The 18,605-nt window shown below is 50.8% G+C and overlaps 1 protein-coding gene across 1 annotated transcript; it reads left to right on the top strand.

The window, feature by feature from the left end:
- The first annotated feature begins 222 nt into the window (after nt 1-222).
- Cx3cl1 (C-X3-C motif chemokine ligand 1) lies at nt 223-10,962 on the top strand. The gene is made up of 3 exons (XM_052167157.1): nt 223-417; nt 6,468-6,588; nt 8,164-10,962. Exons 1-3 carry the CDS (start codon nt 348-350, stop codon nt 9,158-9,160), a joined length of 1,188 nt encoding a protein of 395 aa, XP_052023117.1. The 5' UTR covers nt 223-347; the 3' UTR covers nt 9,161-10,962.
- The last annotated feature ends 7,643 nt before the right edge of the window (nt 10,963-18,605 follow it).

Genomic DNA, 18,605 nt, shown 5'->3' with positions numbered 1-18,605 from the left:
AGATCCGGCCTGGTGGGGACCAGCGCTCTGCACGCCCCTGGCTCAATTTGACAAGACCTAGGTTCTCCAGAGACGGTAACCCTGCTAACCCACCAGGTTCCTGCCGCTCCGCTCCCCCAGCGGAGCCCAGCGCAGGAGTGCAACTGGTTCCCTGGCAACCTGGGAGGAATCCAGCGCAGCTACAGGCTCTTCCTCTCCCCTCCCACCGCCTCCTACTGCGGGCGCCGGGGGCGGAGGCTGCCAGCCCATTATAAAAAGCAACCGAGGAGGCCAGCGGTGAGTGACTGACTACTCGGAGCTGCGACACGGCCCAGCCTCCTGGCCCGCAGAATTCCTGCACTCCAGCCATGGCTTCCTCGCCTCTCGCGTGGCTGCTGCTTCTGGCCGCGTTCTTCCATCTGTGTACCCTGCTGGCGGGTGAGTGGGTCCCGACCCTTCCTGGGGAAGAAAGGAAGGGTATGTTGGGGGGTTAGGGGGTGGGGGCAGACTGCTTCTCCCTGGGGAAAATAGGCCCCTGCTAGTCCCAGCTATCCCAGTGGCTACTGGGGTGGGAGTCGGGGAGACACCTCGGAGGGTCTGTGGGAGTGTAGGAAGGAGAGTGTGGGCTGGGAGTATCCAGAGCAGGCTCCTGGCTGACGGACAAGACCTGGTTCTTCCTACTGAGGTTAACTATAACCTGTATAAGCCCTGGCCCGGAGCCAGGGACTAGGTAGGACTTTCCCCACTCAGGAATAGTTAAGGTCAAGGTCACTGCAGAGCACGGATGGAGCTTGTATCTTGTACAGGCGCACTGCTTGTCCTCTCTGTGCCTGTGTCTTCCCCATCATCCTGGCCACTTCCTCCGAACCCAGCTTAGAAAATATTTTATCTCCACAGACTTGCTTCCTTGGAGTCCACTACCTGGTAGTACAAGATGTAGACATTCCTAGGAACGTAGGAAAGATGGAGACCCTAGGATAGGGATCTGTTTGAGGATGCTCAACCAGGACTCAGGGTGATGCCCAGGGACTTAACGGAGGAGAGACCAATGGCCTTGCCCACCGTCTCAGTTAGCCATTCCACCTCCGTGACCCTCCAGAGCTCCATCCTCAGAAGGGCTGAGACTATTTAGCAGGTCGATGCTCAGAGAAGGTGGCACTCTGCCTTAGGGCAGTGAAACTGGAAGAAGAGCCAACCCCCAGCTTCCAGGATATCTCCATGGAACTAAATCACCAGCCACAGGGAGCTGGGTGGGTGAGTGGGTGGGAGTGGGGGCGGTAGGATAAAATTGTGCCTGGTTTTGTGCTGTCTGAGCCCGGGTCCTCATGCCAGAGATATTCGGAGACAGTGAATGCTGGGAAGTAGGAATCAGATGGAGGTTGCTTCACCATCACCTCCCTGTGTGTCCTGGAGTAGGATCTTGACTTCTCTGGTCTTAACTGTTGTATCCATTCATTGCCTCACTGGTGAGAAGGCTCCAGTGTCTTAGGGAGGCATTTTGGAAAGTGTATGTGGTCAAGGTGGTGGGTATCACTTTCACTAAGCAGACAGGGAAATCCTAGGCAAGGCTGGAAAGGAAACCCAGAATGTTTGAAGTCTGAGGACCTTAATCATGGGTGCTGCGGGAGACAGCGAGCATGATGCAACCCCAGTGGACCCCGGTTTCTTCTCCCCTTGAATGAGGTTCACCCTGGAGCTCCCCCAGCAGGGGGGTCTCAGGCTTTAGGGCTGCTGCAGGCTGGTGCGTGGCTGGTGCAGGGCGTCTGCGTCAGTCCCCAAATGTGGGTCTGCAGGGCTGTGTCAGGCGATCGCTCAGCGCTTTATGTAACAAACCGGCAAATGCAAGTTAGAGCAGGGAAGGCTGCTCTCTCCAGCACTGACGCATTCACTCCCACTCAAGTCTCAGCAAGAAAGAGAAAAGAAAAAAAGAAAGATCTGCTTTCAGCTGTAACAGCCTGCTTCCCCCATCCTCAGTGGGGGTGGAGGGGGTCGGAGGCGGACAGCTCCAGCGTCAGATCGAGGGCCCCATGGATTTAATTAGAAGCTCCCCCCGCCCCACGTCTCTGTTGGTCGAGGTTTTAGATGCACTTCTGTTTGCATTCATTCAGCAAAAGCAAGCCGGACACCTGCCGTGTAGCAGATTTCTGGGTGCTGGGGCCACAGCAGGGAATAAAGGGGCTGTGGAGTCCAGCTCTCAGGGTGCTGAAATTTGGCTGCAGTACACACACACACACACACACACACAAATCAGTAAGCCATTGGGTCTGTTAGAAGGAAAAAGCACAGGAAGGGAGGGGTGGCTTAACTTGTGTTGTTTGCTTGGTTTTTGTTTTGTTTCTGAGACAGGGTCTTTCCACATAGCTCTCCTCCTGTCTCAGCCTCCTGGGAGGGGCCTATGGGAAATGTGATGTTCCATGCCTACATAATGTTGACATTTTCTGTGGGAAGAAGGTTGGGGAGTGGATAAGCTTTCTATGGGGTGATAGTCCTCTCAGGGAATATTTGGCAATTTCCGGAGACATTTTTTGTTGTTGTTGTTGTTGTTGTTATTACAAATGTCCCAATATTTTCAGCTCCTGGTATAGAGTGCACAGCTTCAGCCCCCACAACAACAACAACAACAAAATGTGAACCGTGCGGCCATTGAGAAAAGCCACTCCAGGGCCCGCCCAGTGCATCTTGAGCAGTCTTTTAGGGACAACTGGAAGCATGCTTCCTCCAGGAAGCCTCCCCTGCTTATTCCTTGCATTTGAACGCTATCTCTCGTTCCTGTAAATCCGAGGGTGTTTGTGAATGGCCAGACTGCGAGGCTTTACCAGGATTATGCAACTGTAGCGTCTAGGAAGAAAACCAGCTCTGCCACAAACAGTAGACTGTGCTGACAGTGGCAAGTGACTGAACCCTCTGATTTTTTCAGCTTCTGCATTCATCTATAAGAAGAGGATAACAATGTGCCTTTTGCAGGGATCGGGAGTTTTATTAACTCTCTTACTTATTACTGCTCTTATTGAGCAGATGTGTGTGTGTGCTGAGCACAGGATCTGAAACACAGTGGGTGCTCAACCCTCCTCCTCATCATTTGTATCTTCCCTGCCCATAGATCCAGGACCCTTCTGAAGGCAGAGACAGGCCCCATTTACACCCCCCTCCCATTCCATGCCACTCCCACCACCTCACATCCCCCCTAACCCTGCAAGCCTCACAGCACCCAGCTCAGAGCCTGGCAAGAAGGAGGAGCCAGCACTTGGTTGCCTCGGTAAGCAGTGATCACTCCAAACACCAGCATCTGCAGGAGGAAGCACTCAGGGTTAAAGACAAAGGGCTGCAGCTGTATATATACTCAGAAATAATGCAAGCCAATGCTGACTGACTTAGGAAATGGATGGATGGATGGATGGATGGATGGATGGATGGATAGATGGATGGATGATGGATGGATGGGTGGATGGATGGATGGATGGATGGATGAATGGATACATGGATGGATGGATACATGGATGGATGGATACATGAATGTATGCATGGATGACTGGATAGATGGATGGATGCATACATCCACTAGATGGATGGATAGATGGATGGATGGATGGATGGATGGATACATGGATGGATGGATACATGGATGGATGGATACATGGATGTATGCATGGATGACTGGATAGATGGATGGGTAGATGGATGCATACATGCATTGATGGGTGCATGGATGACTGGTGAGTGGATTAGTAACTGGCAGTTGGTGAAAAGAAATTGATGGGTGGGTGAGACTTTGAAAGTGTGACAGACAGACAGGTGGGTGAGTAGGGTGGGTAGATGGATGGGAGAGGATAAGTAGGACCAAGAAGAAGGCAGCTAGGAGGAAGGTAAGTAGGAGGATAGAAAGATGGATGGATGGACGAATGGTCAGATGGATGAATGGATAAATAAATGGAAACAGAGGTGGAAGGGTGGGCAGGCAGATATATCTAAAGGAAGATAAGTAGATTGAAATATTACTTCTTTTATGAGTGCCCATGTTGGGGGGGTCTTCCTTGCCACACAACCTTCTATCTCAGATCATCCCATGATTTCTCCAGGAAGATATCTGCCGGGCCCAGGCAGGAGTGGCCACCAAGCTACCCTCACCAGGGACTTGGGGAGCAGGGATACAGCTGAGCTATTCTTAGGTCTCCTGGGGAATGGAGGAGGGTAACACGTCTGTACTGTAATTTGCAGGAGTCTGGGGGAGCAGAGATCAATCCCAGTGTAGTTCCTCAGGAACTACTACCACTTTGCTTTTTTTGTTTTTTTTTTAAAGATTTATTTATTTATTTTATGTATATGAGTACACTGTAACTGTACAGATGGTTGTGAGCCATCATGTGGTTGTTGGGAACTGAACTCAGGACCTCTGCTTATGCTGGCCCCACTCATTCTAGCACAAAGATTTATTATTATATGTAAGTATGCTGTAGCTGTCTTTAGACACACCAGAAGAGGGCATCAGATCTCATTACGGATGGTTGTGAGCCACCACGTAGTTGCTGGGATTTGAACTCAGGACCTTCGGAAGAGCAGTCGGTGCTCTTAACTGCTGAGCCATCTCTCCAGCTCCTACCACTTTGTTTTTTGAGACAGAGTTTCTTCCCTGGGATCTGGAGCTCACTGACTGGTCTCTACTGACTGGCTAATGAGCCCTTGTGGACCCGCCTATCTCTGCTTCTCCAGTGTTGGGACTACAAGCACACACTACCATGCATGTTGTTTTTGTTGTTGTTGTTTTTTAACATAGGTTCTGGGGAATCAAACCCAGGTCCTCAAGCGTGTGTGGCAAATACTTTAGCTACTGAACCATCTCCCCAGCCCCGAACTGTGATTTTCATATCCTAGTTCTTGGGGGAGAGAAGACAGCACTGTAATTCAGTTAATGAGGTCAGGAGCTACTAGGACTAGCCTATTGATGACCCAGCTCAAACCTATAGCCCAAGCTTCCCTTCCCACAAGGTGAGGTGGCCCAGGGCCAGGAGGTGATGGGACAAGGAGTTGGTTAGCAAAGCTAGCAAAGTGCTAGCTTTGGCTAGTTCTCTTTTTAGGGGTCGTATTGAGCACAAACTCATACACGCCACTGTATTCCTGAGCTCCGTCATTCTTGATGGGATGGAGCATGTTTGCACATGCATGTGTGTAAGTATTGTGCACAAGCAGTGTGTCTTAGTGGAGCCAAAGAGCAACTAGGCTCCCAAGTTCTAAAAGCTGAGATGTCTCCACGCTACTTCCTGGGGACTCTTGGGTTCTAGATGTTCGGCATAGCCTTTAGCCAGATCTAGAACCCAAGCTCTTCACCCCCCCTCCCCATTTTCCATGAGTTTACACTGGGCCTGATGACAGGACACACTGCTGGAGATTTAAAGCAGAGGTTTTCACCCGTGGGTTGTAATGTCTTGGAGGTCAAATGACCCTTTCACAGGGGTCACCTAAGACCACTTGCATATCAGATTCATACATCATGATTCATAACAGCAGCAAAATTGCAGTTATGAAGAAGCAACAAAAATAATTTTATGGTCAAGGATCACCACCATGTGAGGAACTGTATCAAAGGCGGCAGCATTAGATGGATTGAGAATGACTGGTTTAGACAACACAGATTGATAGAAATGGAATGCAAAAAATAATAATAATAAAATGTTAAATGTTTATATCAAATAACTGGGTTTATATACTCACAGAAATCCTTGTCCAGGGGATTCTGCTACGCAGCTATCTGCATGTTCTTGCCCCCAACTGAGCCCCCACCTTTTCTCCCGCACTCCTTAGCCCAAATTCATTCTGCAGAACACAGGTGAACCTGCTTAGCAGACACTCACACACTTCCCAGGAAGGTGAGCTCTCCTGTTCAACATGGGACCTTCCTTACCCGTTCCATGTACCTGATCACAAGTGTGTGGAGGAGGAGGCATGTGGAGGGGGATTGCTGAGCGGTTAACTTATGTGCCAAAGACAGGGATGAGCAGGCAGACAAGGCCAGAAGGGTGGGACAGGGCCTGAGGAGCGGGGGGCCACTCCATCACATTTAGGTCAAGTGATGATGGGAAGATCTGTGTTCCCTGAGATTCCTTTCCCTGGCTACGACTTCATTTTAAAAATCAAATGTTTCCAGGCCGGGAGTTGTGGCCCACACCCTTAATTCCAGCACTTGGGAGGCAGAGGCAGGCAGATCTTGGCGAGTTCAAGGCCAGTATGATAATGAGTTCCAGGACAGCAAAAATTAATTAATTAAATTAATAATAATAATAACAACAACAACAAAACTAAATGCTTCCTAGGTTTCAGGTAAAAGGAGATTTATAAATAAAGGTTAATTTTTATCAGTCCAAAACAGCCCCAGAGGCTGAGACTTGCTGTCTGGCAGGTTATCAAGGGTTGGGTCAGATGTGGGCTCTGGCTTGGGAGTATAGCTAGGAGAGGCTGAAAAGGGTCTTACTGACTGCGGGCCTCTGTGGACTCAGGTCAACACCTCGGCATGACGAAATGCAACATCACGTGCAACAAGATGACCTCACAAATCCCGGTGGCTTTACTCATCCACTATCAGCCGAACCAGGAGTCCTGCGGCAAGCGTGCTATTGTGTAGGTATCACTCTCGACCCCCGAAGGCCCTGGGACATCCCAGCCCCCCTCCCTGCCTCACCCTGGGCTGCCCGCCAAAGGCCTTATCAAGTGTGGGCCTTGTTCCAGGCTACCTCACTGAACTTAAGATCAGTGGTAAACAACAGAGGTGAGAAATGACTTCCTGGATGGCCCACTGTGGTCCAGGGTAGCACCCAGGATGGATCCTCCCCTCGGCCCACTAGATCCCACGGGGAGGTTGAGGGAAGTGGCCTACCAAGGCAGGATCCAGACTCCAGCCGGAGATGGGTAGCAGGAGGGTGAGAGGAGATGGAGGAGCTAGAATGGTTGGCTAAACACTTGGAAGACACAAGGATGACCATCACCAGGTGACAGAGAAGCAGGGCCTCGGAGCCCTGGGTCCCGTCCCTTGTTCCTTCTGGGGCACGTGGTGAGTACCACCCGTTTGCTCAGTCCTGAGTCCCTTCCCCAGCACTGATGGTGGCCCCTTGAGCAGCGTCAACCATGCAGGAAATGATCAGTGTCCTTTTTAACTAGGGCTCTGCCGGCGGAAGTGCAGTGTTTCCTGTCCCCTAGACTGCTCCCCGAAGGAGTAAGGTTCAAAGTGCATTCCTGCCTGCTCGCTCTGCTTCCCCAGCAAGGACTGCTTCTTCCAGATACCCCCAAACCCTTGCCTCTCTCTTCTAGAGAAAGCAGAAGAGGTAACCTGGAACCCTTGGGAGTGCCACAGCCTCCCAGCCTACCCCAGTTGGGCACGCTATATCTGTCAACCTCATTTTTCCACATGTTAAAGAGCGTTAGCATGGCAGAGTTAGCTGAATGTATGATGGCTTCCGTGTAGACTGTGTGTGAGCCGCAGAGGCTGTGGGCATGGACTGTGGGCTCCAGTCAGCTCTGAGCTGACTGTTGGGGACAAAGCCGTCATGGACAGCCTCATGGGAAGCTCTAGACAGAAACCACACTCAAGATCCCAGTGAGGATACTGCTTGGCGTTGGCTCTGAGAAGCTGCTGCAGCCAAAGCACAAACCCTAGAGAAGGAAGTTCGGCTCCAGAGGGCAGCTCTCACCATGGGATTGGGAACTTGTGCATAGGATCTTTCCAGATGAAGAAAGCCCACCTTGTCACATACCTGGTGTCAGAGAACGCCTGTAGCATCCCCAGGAGACCAGAGCCCAGGGCCCCTTGATAGCAGTGATGTGGTTAACACGTGGTTACTTCTAAATCTTACAACCCCACCTCTGACAAGGCATTTTCTCACTTTCTCTTTATTTTGCTTAACAATATCACCGAAGTAGGATCCTCATTTGCCTGGGACTTTCCTGGTTTTGAAAGGGAAAGTCCCTCAGGCTGAATGTTGACTGCCTCAGTTCATCTTGGGTGGAGGGTTCCCCTCCAGACCACAGGCATTTGTGTCTTAGCTAAGGACTAGGAGACATAGGGGATGGAGTGGCCCCCAGCCTCATGCTTGCAAGTCCGGCCAACTTGCCTGCAGAGCATGCGAGCTGTACCCCCCACACCACAGCAGCCCGGCTGTCTAGAATCTGGGCATCACCAGCCCCCTGTTTTCTTTATAGCCTGGAGACAAGACAGCACAGATACTTCTGTGCTGACCCAAAGGAGAAATGGGTCCAAGACGCCATGAAGCATCTGGACCACCAGACCGCTGCCCTGACTAAAAATGGCGGCAAGTTTGAGAAGCGGGTGGACAATGTGACACCTGGGATCACCTCGGCCACCAGGGGACTGTCCCCATCTGCCCTGGCAAAGCCTGAATCATCCACCGTGGAAGACCTTGCTTTGGAGCCGACTACTATTTCCCAGGAGGCCCGGAGGCCCATGGGGACTTCCCAAGAGCCGCCAGCGGCAGTGACTGGATCATCTCCCTCAACTTCCGAGGCTCAGGATGCGGGGCTTACTGCCAAGCCTCAGAGCACTGCAAGTTTTGAGGTGGCTGCCATCTCTACCACCATTTGGCAGAGTTCTGCTGTCTACCAATCTGGATCTAACGTCTGGACTGAAGAAAAAGCTACCGAGTCCCCCCCTACCGCAGCCCTATCCCCTCAGGTATCCACCACTTCACATTCAACCCCAGAGGAGAATGTTGGGTCTGAAAGCCAGCTCCCATGGGTCCAGGAACAGGACCCAAGTCCAGAGAAGTCTCTAGGGTCTGAGGAGATAAACCCAGTGCATACTGATATTTTCCAGGACAGGGGGCCTGACAACACAGTCCACCCCTCAGTGGCTCCCATCTCCTCTGAAGAGACCCCCAGCCCAGAGCTGGTGGCCTCGGGCAGCCAGGCTCCGAAGGTAGAGGAACCCATTCATGCCACTGCAGATCCCCAGAAACTGAGTGTGCTTATCACCCCTGTCCCCGACTCCCAGGCAGCCACCCGGAGGCAGGCAGTAGGGCTACTGGCCTTTCTTGGTCTACTCTTTTGTCTGGGGGTAGCCATGTTTGCTTACCAGAGCCTCCAGGGCTGTCCTCGCAAAATGGCGGGGGAGATGGTAGAAGGCCTCCGCTACGTCCCTCGTAGCTGTGGCAGCAACTCATATGTCCTGGTGCCAGTGTGAGCTGCCTGCTTGCCTGCCTGTGTCCAGAGTGTGATTCAGACAGCTGTCTGGGGACCCCCATCCTCATACCCACCTTCATCCACGCTGGGAAAATGGGAATGGAGACGCTGGATCCTCCAGGGGCCATGGGCTCCAAACCCCTCCCCTGAAGGTGTGGCCCTGGAGGCCACCCTAGACCATTATTCACTTATCAGAGACAGAACAGGTGACCTTCCAGCTCTCCTGTATTTGAAAGAATCCTCTGCTGCTGGCTGGTTAGAGGGGCCCTTGACATCCCAACTCGAGTGAACAACTATTTATTGGATTCCCAGCCCCCGCGACACCTGTTTCCTGTGCGCACCGTGGTCCACCCATCTCACAAGCAGCAGGCCAGGCCTATCTGCCTGTTCCCCTGACCTCCTTGTGTCTCCTGGCTTTGCTGTGTCTCCAGCCCTCCTCCCCGGCCAGCTGCGGTGCTATCTGCCCTGTGTCTCCCTATCCCCTGTACAGAGCGCACCACCATCACCAACCATCAACACCGCGTTGTGTCTTTTCTTGCATGAGGTTAATGCTGTGTTTTCTGGAGCTCTCTGGGAAGGGAGATGAGCTTGTGTGAGGGTTTAAAGTGGTCCTCCCCAGACTTTGATGTGCTGTGAAGGCATGCTGCGTCTGAAGGAAGGGTCTGGTCCCCACTCGGCTACTGGCACAACAAAGTGCCCCACCTGTAAAAGAAAAGAAACGTGGCCCAGAGCTGGCAATAACCTATGGCCCTGACATCATCACTTTCTCTGAGGCTGTTCCCATTCCTGGATACAACCCCAGCCCTTATCAACACTAACAGTCACTGCCATTCCACTGGACTGACGCTTTTGTACCCTGTGACTCTGAGGGCTGGCAAGGGCTGGCTTGAGAGAACAGATCCTACCCTGTAGGCCCCCAAATGGAGGCTGAGTTGGAGACTTGCAGGAACAGAGGCCAACTCAGAAGGCTCCCCTGTGCTCTCACTCGGCACCCCTCCCCCATGCACCAAGGTGACAGTCACAAGGTCTGCAAGGCCTGAAGAGCAAGCCACATTAGAAAGATTAGGACACGCCCCTGGGAGGCAGAGGATCCAGGGTCAACCCCTGGAGTGGCCACAGACCCAGTTTCAGTTTAGGAACCTGTGCGTGTGTGTGTACTCGCACGGTCCAGAATCATTAGAGTCTGCCAGGGTCTTTTCCTACTTCTGAGAGCGCTGTTCATGCCACGGTCTCACCTTTGCCCCACCGCAGGCAGGGCCAGAACTCCCATAACATTCTCCGAGCGCCCTGTGAAGTTTCCTGGAAGGGACTCTGCCCTGGGCACAAAGTGACTGCTGAACCAAGGAGCAGCGGGAGCTGAACCGGCAGGCCACGCCCCTGGGGGGGGGCAGCTCTCCCCACCCTGCTCTGAATAGCTCCAATCTGTCACCTTAGTCACCTTCGGAGCTTCACCCAGAAGCCAGGGACTCACTCCTGGAAGCTCAGAACAGTTGGCTCTGTCCCAGAGTGAGGAAGCCACTTCTTGGCGACCCTCCTCCTGGGAAGCTTGTGGGAGGCTCTGGCCTGGCTCCAGAGTACTAGTTGAGGGCCTGAGGAGCAGCAGCCCGAGCACACTCTATCCTGGCTCCTTGGGTGGGGAACCTTCAAGGGTTCCTCCCTCCCCCAGCAGAATGTGGGCCAAAACAATCTGAGGAGGACTTTGGAAGGAGTTGGTTGATCCTTTAGGTTGGTTTTTTTTTTTTTTCCCAAGCATCATTACCAATGTCTGTGCCATTTTGTATTTTACTAATAAAATTTTAAAGTCTTGTGAATCAAATAAAGGAACTTTTCTCTGGGGTAGGCCTTGAGTGGGGTCAGGGGTGGAGGGGTTGGGTGGTGGTGAATGGAAGAGGAGAGGGGGCAGGTTCTGAGACCCTGTCTCTAAGTCACTTGCATGGGGGAGGGAGGCAGGGATTTTCCCAGAAGGCCCTGCAGATGGGAGTGCGGAGAACTGGGCCCTGGCCTGCCTGGCTCTATGCTACCTCTCTCTGTGTGTATACTGGCGACCTTTTACCTCTCTGGGCCACTATGCATGTGGGTGTGACTGGTCTCTTAGTCTGGCAAGACTTGGGATCTCTGTGGGTCCTACTCAGGGTCCAGTAGCCACCACCCTGATGTTACTGTGACTTATATGGTGTCCACATTTTCCTCTACACTGTCTCTACTCATTCCTGGCTCTTATGAAGATGAAGAGGGACTAGCTCGTGTCAAGAAACCAGGAAGCTCATTGATAGGACCCAAGCGGGAGCTGCTCAGTGGCCCTTCAGCTTTTCAGGATACATCTTTAGAGCTGCTACGTACAGTCGTGCAGATGGAAACCAGCACAGGGCTATCTCAGGTCAGGTCCAGCCTATGGTATACAATCTTTCATGAAGTCTAAAATAGACATTTTTTTCTCAGTGTGACGTTAGAGTTGGGATTGACTTTGCTATCGGTGGCTTAGCAGGGTGTTTGTTTGTTTTTTCCTTTTGAGTAAGGTTATAACCCCAGGCCTCAAGCCTGCTAGGCAAAGTGCTGTGCTCCCACCTGCACCCTCTGCTCTCTTTTTTGGTTTTTTGCTTTTGTTTTTCTGGGTTTTTGTTTTGTTTTGTTTTGTTTTGTTTTTCCAGACAGGGTTTCTCTGTAGCCCTGGCTATCCTGGAACTCACTCTATAGACCAGGCTGACCTCGGGCATGTGCCACCACTGCCCAGCCTCTGCTCTCTTTTTGATGTTTTGTTTTGACTCATTGTCTGAGTTACTCAGACTGGCCCAGGCAGGTCTCTCTCTTTTTTTTTCTTTTTCTTTTTCTTTTTTTCTTTTTTTTTATTGAACATAATCTACATTTACATTTCAAATGCTAAAACCTTTCCTGGTTTCCCCCCTCCTCAAAAACTCCCAACCCCCTCCTCCCACCCCCTGCCTCCAAGTATATGCCCCTGCACCCAACACACACTCCCACCTCCCCTTCCCTTTGTTGGGGCATCTGTTGAGCCTTCACCAGACCAAGGACCTCTCCTCCCACTGATACCCAACAAGGCCTTCCTCTGCCACATTTTTGGCTGGAACCATGCATACCCCTTGGTTGATTGTTTAGTCCTTGGGAGTCCTGGGGCATCTAGGTGGCCAACATCGTTGTTCTTCCCATGGGGCTGTAAACCCCTTCAGCTCTTCCAGTCCGTCCTCCATTGGGGACTCCTTGCTCAGTACAATGGTTGGCTGCTAGTATCCCAGGCAGGTCTCCTGCCTCAACCTCTTGAGTAGCTACCTAGCGTTACATATTCTGCAGTTATTAAATATCAGAACAGCTTTCGATCAATAACATCTTAGAATCAGTGTCTACATTGTAGTTTTAAGATTGGAGGCAGCAAGGGGCTGGAGAGATGTCGGAGAGAGTTAAGAGCACCTTCTGCTCTTGTAGAAGACACAGGATTGGTTGCCAGCACCCACATCAAGCGACTCACAGGGGATCTGATGCTCTCTCTCCAGCCTCTACGGGTACCATCACACACAGGCAGACACCCAGGAAATCTTCAAAAATAAAATTAGAGACAGCATTTAAAAATCAGGAAGTTGGCCACGGACACTCATTTCCTAAATTCTCTCAGTGACTCAGACAGGACCCCGCAGGCCTATGTTCTCCCCAGGTGACGGGTGGGGATGGGAGCGGGGTTACAGCCTATGCACCAGTTGTCCTGCGCAGCTCAATCATTTCCTGCTCTCTGGGCTCACTGGGATCCATCAGGTGCCATTTGTTGTCACTACCCTCTTGGTTTCCTGGGGTAAGGACATTGTTTTGGAGCCCCTGTCTCTATCAAAAACACATCAAGGGAAGGCAGACCATGACCTCACTTCCCTCTCTTCTGGGGCCTCCTTCGCCCCATCGTTTCCTGCCCACTTTCATCAGGAGCAGAAGCAGCTCCTGGAGGAGAGAGGCTGCCTCTCCACGTCCATCTGTGAAAGCTGCAGTGAGGGGAGCTCTTCAGGCAGACCTGCATCCTCTTGACCTGATTGCCACATCCAAATAGAAATCACCACAGTTCGTTGCCCCAGGTTTTTCCCTGGCTGGAATCCTTGGAGGTGTGGGTGACATCTTGAACAGTTCAGGAAGAGGAAGGGAGTAGAGAAACCTGGATCTGGGTTCAGGGCTCCCCAGGGACCTCAAAGTGCCGCCCGTGACCTCTCGTTTTCTCTTTCAGTTTAGCAAGCTCGACTTAGTGAAAGCAATTCCCATTACCAGTTCCAAGTTTGAAATGGTAGGTAGTTATTCTGAAACTCCATGCAATCGTGCTGATAATAGCCACTCTTTCTTCTTAGTTTCCACGTGCCAGGCCATGTGCCAAGTTCTTCCAACAGTCAAGTTCGCCAAGGGTATGTGAACTCGGGCTCGGGGGCACAGCTCAGTGGTAGAGCACCTGGCTCGTTCCCAGACCTGAAGATGTGTGATTTGTTCCCGTCTCCTGCAGAACTGGCACGAGACCAAGCCTTTCTGCAGAGTTCAAATCCTAAGGAAGATGTCATTAGGCTTTGGGGGTTTGGGTTTGTTGTTTGTTTGTTTGTTTGTTTGTTTTGAGACCAGCTATCCCCGAGTGGCCCAAGCTGGCTTTGATGGTATCTCCTCTGACCTCTTCCTACACTGCAAGAAGACCAGCAGAAATAAAGGGGCAGAGCAACTTTACCAAAAACTTGATGGTCTACCCTCTCTCCTCACCTTTCCAAGTGCCGCAGTGTGTGACCCCCCATGCCCAGCTCCACATTGTTTCTGTAAGTGAGTGGGTGTCCTGGGGTAAGGACATTGATTCGTGAGTGTGCAGACTCCTGAGCCCCTCAGCCCCCTGCCCTCAGCCCAGGAGTGTAGTCCTGGGATTTGTGCTCTTAAGCTACAGCCCCTCCTCCTCTCCCTTTGCCTCTGCCTCCTATTTGGCCATGGTTTTAGGGCCCACTGCAACAGGTACACCCCTTTCCCCCATAACTGTACCCCCAGCCCCCCTTACCCTTCACCCCCACCCCCTACCCTCCATCCCCCACCCCATCCCCCAACCTCCCACCCCTGTCATCAGGGAACTAAGGCAGTAGCCAGCCTCAGCCGTTCCACCTTAGCCCCTTAGCTCCTAAATCTCTGCTCCACTTCTGCATTCCCCAGAAGGGCGAGGTCAGACAGAAAAACATACAAATGAATGGCTGGGAATTTCCAGCTTTGAGCCGAATAATAGATGTTTTGGTGGTGGTGGTGGTGGTGGTGGTGTGTGTGTGTGTGTGTGTGTGTGTTGCATGTAGTATATGTGTTCAAGTATATGTGAGTGCATACATCTGCTCTCAGGGGGTTGCAGGGAGGGCTCAGAGGCCTCCCCATGCACATGTTCAAAGTACAGAATGACTCAACTTCAAGGACTTGAAGCAAAACCTAGTCTAGGCAGCCTTTCCTGAACCAGAGCCAAGTTCATTGGCTAGGACTCCCGAGGGACCTCTGTAATCTCAACCCACTGCAGTCAGTGCCTCTACTGCCAGAATTCCAGAGCAGATGCCCTTCCTTAACCTCCAGGTGACCCTGCTGCCCCTAGGGGGCAGAACAGTATTGCTCAAAATGAGCACCTTGTCTCTGGCGACACAGGGACACAATATAACACGGGTTTTGTTGGCTGCGCAACTTTAACCCAAACCCAGTCTCTTGTTTTTCTCCTATATAAAACAGGAATGAGAACTTATCTCAGGGGTATAAAAATCAAGACAAGTGATTATGGCCAGTGGGTTCCTAGCTAGTAACTAGAACCAATGATCCATATTTCCACATGGTTTGAAATTGTGCACACACACACACACACACACACGCACGCACACGCACACGCACACGCACACGCACGCGCACGCACACGCACACGCACACGCGCGCACACACACACGCGCGCACGCACGCACACACACACTTTTGAGACTTGATCTTAGGAGCTGAAGAAACGGCTCAGTAGTTAAAAACACTTGCTGTTCACCTGGAGACCTGTGTTCAGCTCTCTGCACCCATGGCAGGCTGCTCAGAATGGCTTGTTCTCTGGGTCCTAACGCCCTCGTCCAGCTTCCAAAGCCACCATATCATGTACACATGCTCACACACAAAAATACACACAACACACATAAATAAACAGTAAAAGGCATCCTCAAAGAAGAAAATAGAGAGGGTCTCACATAGGGTAGACTGGCCTTGAACCTAACATGTAGCCAAGGGTGACCATGAATTCATAATCTTCCTGCTTCTCTCTCCCAAGTGCTGGGGTTGCCACCATCCTAATTAGGGGAGTGGGGAGGGGGTGCAGGGCATCACATGTAGTCCAGGCTAACCTCAAACTGTTGGGCACAGGATTCTCTCAGCCTCCAAGGGTCTGGGAACACAAGATTTTGTTACTGGGTATTCAAACAAAACTATAGAATTAATTACAGGGTAAAGCCAGGCAGTGGTGGCATACCCCTGTAATCCCAGCACTTGGGAGGCAGAGGCAGGCGGATTTCTGACTTCGAGGCCAGCCTGGTCTACAGAGTGAGTTCCAGGACAGCCAGAGCTACACAGAGAAACCGTGTCTTGAAAAAACAAAACAAAAAAAAAACAAAAAACAAAAACAAAAAAGAATTACAGGGTAACCATAAATAAAGTCTTCCTAGTCTTCAGGGAAGTAAAGAAATACTGTGGTGTTGAATCCCAACTCTAGAGAGACAGAGGCAGGAGGAGGATTGCTGAGAGTTCAAGACCAGTCAGACCTAAAGGGAAACCTGTCTCAAAAAAAGAAGAGGAAGAGAAAGGCAGAGGGAGGGAAGAAAGGAGGGGGGAAAGGCATTATGGTATTATTAAGCAGATAACAATAATGTGTAACTTGGGGCTGGAGAGATGGCTCAGTGGTTAGGAGCGTGCACTGGCTACTCTTCTAGAGTGCCCAGGTTCAATTCCCAGCACCCACACGGCCATCCATCTATCGCTGTCCCTAATCCTAGGCCCAGATTCCCGGGAATCTGACGCCATCTTCTGACCTCCTCCAGTACTGCAGGCACATGGAGCACAAATACACATAAAACAAAAATACATAAATCTCAACCAAAAAAAAGAATAATCTGCAGTTGCACCATTTGTTCCCTAAGCCAAAACTTTCTGTCTAAATTGATAGTTTTCTCCTCTCAATTGTTTTGAACTTGGTAATTCAAAACTTATTGAATCACAAGTAATTCAAACCAGACTATCCATATGCTTGGACAGAAAGGGAAGTTTGGGTGGTTTTTTTTGGTTTTTTTGGGTTTTTTTTTGTCTTTTAAGTTTTCGAGTCCTTGGAGACTGGGGTTGCTATTAATCTTCCTGGCTTGCTGCCTTTCAAGCACATGACCTGACACACCTCTTGGGCTGGTGGGGCATCTCTGGTAAGTGAGATGGGAAACAGTGTGCAAACTTGGCAGAGTTTGGGGTAGCTGAGTAGACCGATACTCACCAGGGCTCCCCGCACAGTAGGGAGCCAGTGGAGTCTGAATGACTAAGCACTGCTTGGAAAGCCTTGTCAAGAACCAAGGTCTGAGCCTCATGGGAGTGGCAAAGCCATGCCGGGTGACACTCAGCCTTCCTTGAGACCAAGTGAGTTGACAGGGAGCAGAATATGCCTACTGCAGCTTTCTCTCCCCAGCTCCCCCCTGTTTATGGCCTAAGGGCTGCTCCTCTGCAGAGCCTGCTCCTACTGAGATTGGCTATACATGCCTTCCTGTTCAGCTGCATGCAATAACCCTGCTTCTTCATTTATCTGTATGCAACACCCCACCTTCCCGGACAGCTGTGTATCCACTAAGCATACTGAGTTTTGAGGGGTGCTGGGGGCTTTGAGTTTCTGGAGGTGCTGGGGCTTCTCCATCACATGTTTCTGTCATTTCTTCATCGACCCTAGTTAGGGTTCTGGGACTGACTGACACTGTGCATGACACCACAACTGGCCCAGCCTCTACAGTATTCCAGGAAGTACCTGGGTTCCAGAGCACAAGGGATGTGGAACTTCTGGCTGTGGAAGAGAGTCCAACTGATCAACATGCAGAGTCAGAACAAATAAACATTTGTGGTTTTCATCTGGGAGGGCTGGAGGGTTCTTATCAGTCAGTCAGCATCACCGGCCCGTCCGGTTAGCTCTGACACCATCAAGAAAACATAGCCTTGGCTTGGAGGATGACATATTGGCCATGAGGCCATTCAGAGGCTGGACACTTCTAAAGAGGACGTAGGTCTTGAGTTGCAATCACCCCAGGCTGGCCTTGAATTCGCTATGTATGGGAGATGACCTTGAACTCCTAATCTTCCTATCTCCAGACTCCAAGTGCCAGGATTACAGGCATGCACCACCACACCCAGCTGAACTCTGTCTCTTAATGGACATAAATATGCTGAGCCCCATCCTTACGCACTGGCCACGGTTGCTCCACCCATTCCCCTTACTGTGATGGCCATTCTTGGATGTCAGCCTGTCTACACCTGGGATTACCTGAAAACCCAAGCCGAGTGGCACACCTGTGAGGGATGGCTCTGGATTGGGTCTTTTAAGATTGGGAGACCCATCCTAAATCTGGGTCATGTCTTCTCACAGCAGCCCATATAAAAGACACACACAAAAAAAAAAGAAAGAAAGAAAGAAAGGAAGGAAGGAAGGAAGGAAGGAAGGAAGGAAGGAAGAAAGAAAGAAAGAAAGAAAGAAAGAAAGAAAGAAAGAAAGAAAGAAAGGAAAGAAAGAAAGAAAGAAAGAATGAAAAAAGAAAAAGCATTTGTTTTTTGCCCTCACCCACAGGCAAGTTCATACACCTGCTGCTGAGGCCATCACTTTGCTGGGTAGCCTTTTCACCCTTAGCAAAGAATGTACCCCAACCCCCACCTCCTGAGGAAATCAATCCTTCATTGTCTGCTATCCCTGAAGAAGATAGCAGACAAGATAGTACCGATGTCCCTAAGGGGACATGGTAGTTGCCTCTAGACCTATGACCAGACTTAAGGCAAAACAGGCACCTAGAGAGGAGGTAGAAAGAACACAACGTAGTCTGTGAGGAAGCGTACAGCACCACCTAGGAGCTTAATGAAGTGCTGATTCCAGCGGAAGTCTGGGGAATGTGTGTGGGAGAGGATTTTAAGCTTTTGGGATAATGATGGAAGGAGCATACAACTGGATGCGGCTGGGTTTATTGATATGGACCACAGAGCAGAGAGTCTAGGTTTAGGAAGCTTGATCAGTTAAACATGGTGTTAAATGCTTGATTTTTGCTTCAGAGTACCAGAGCAAATGCCTGAAGCATTTGTCAAAAGATGACATATTGAAAAGAAGCTCAAAAACGACTTATATCCTTCAGCTTAGAATCGATTATAAAGAGTCCCAGACTTAGTGGGCTCTGAGACCTTAGCACAACTGACTCCATGATGGAAGTACCATTCAG

This window comes from Apodemus sylvaticus, chromosome 21 (genome assembly GCF_947179515.1).
Source record: "Apodemus sylvaticus chromosome 21, mApoSyl1.1, whole genome shotgun sequence".
Lineage (NCBI taxonomy): Eukaryota > Metazoa > Chordata > Mammalia > Rodentia > Muridae > Apodemus > Apodemus sylvaticus.
This window is presented reverse-complemented; position numbering and strand designations above follow the sequence as displayed.

What these genes read in the sequence shown, in the direction of transcription:
- Cx3cl1 (XM_052167157.1), top strand. Translation starts at nt 348, where the DNA reads ATGGCTTCCTCGCCTCTCGCGTGGCTGCTGCTTCTGGCCGCGTTCTTC. An exon ending in TCTGTGTACCCTGCTGGCGG is followed by an intron (nt 418 to 6,467) that starts GTGAGTGGGTCC and finishes CTGTGGACTCAG; the next exon opens with GTCAACACCTCGGCATGACG. An exon ending in TGCGGCAAGCGTGCTATTGT is followed by an intron (nt 6,589 to 8,163) that starts GTAGGTATCACT and finishes TTTTCTTTATAG; the next exon opens with CCTGGAGACAAGACAGCACA.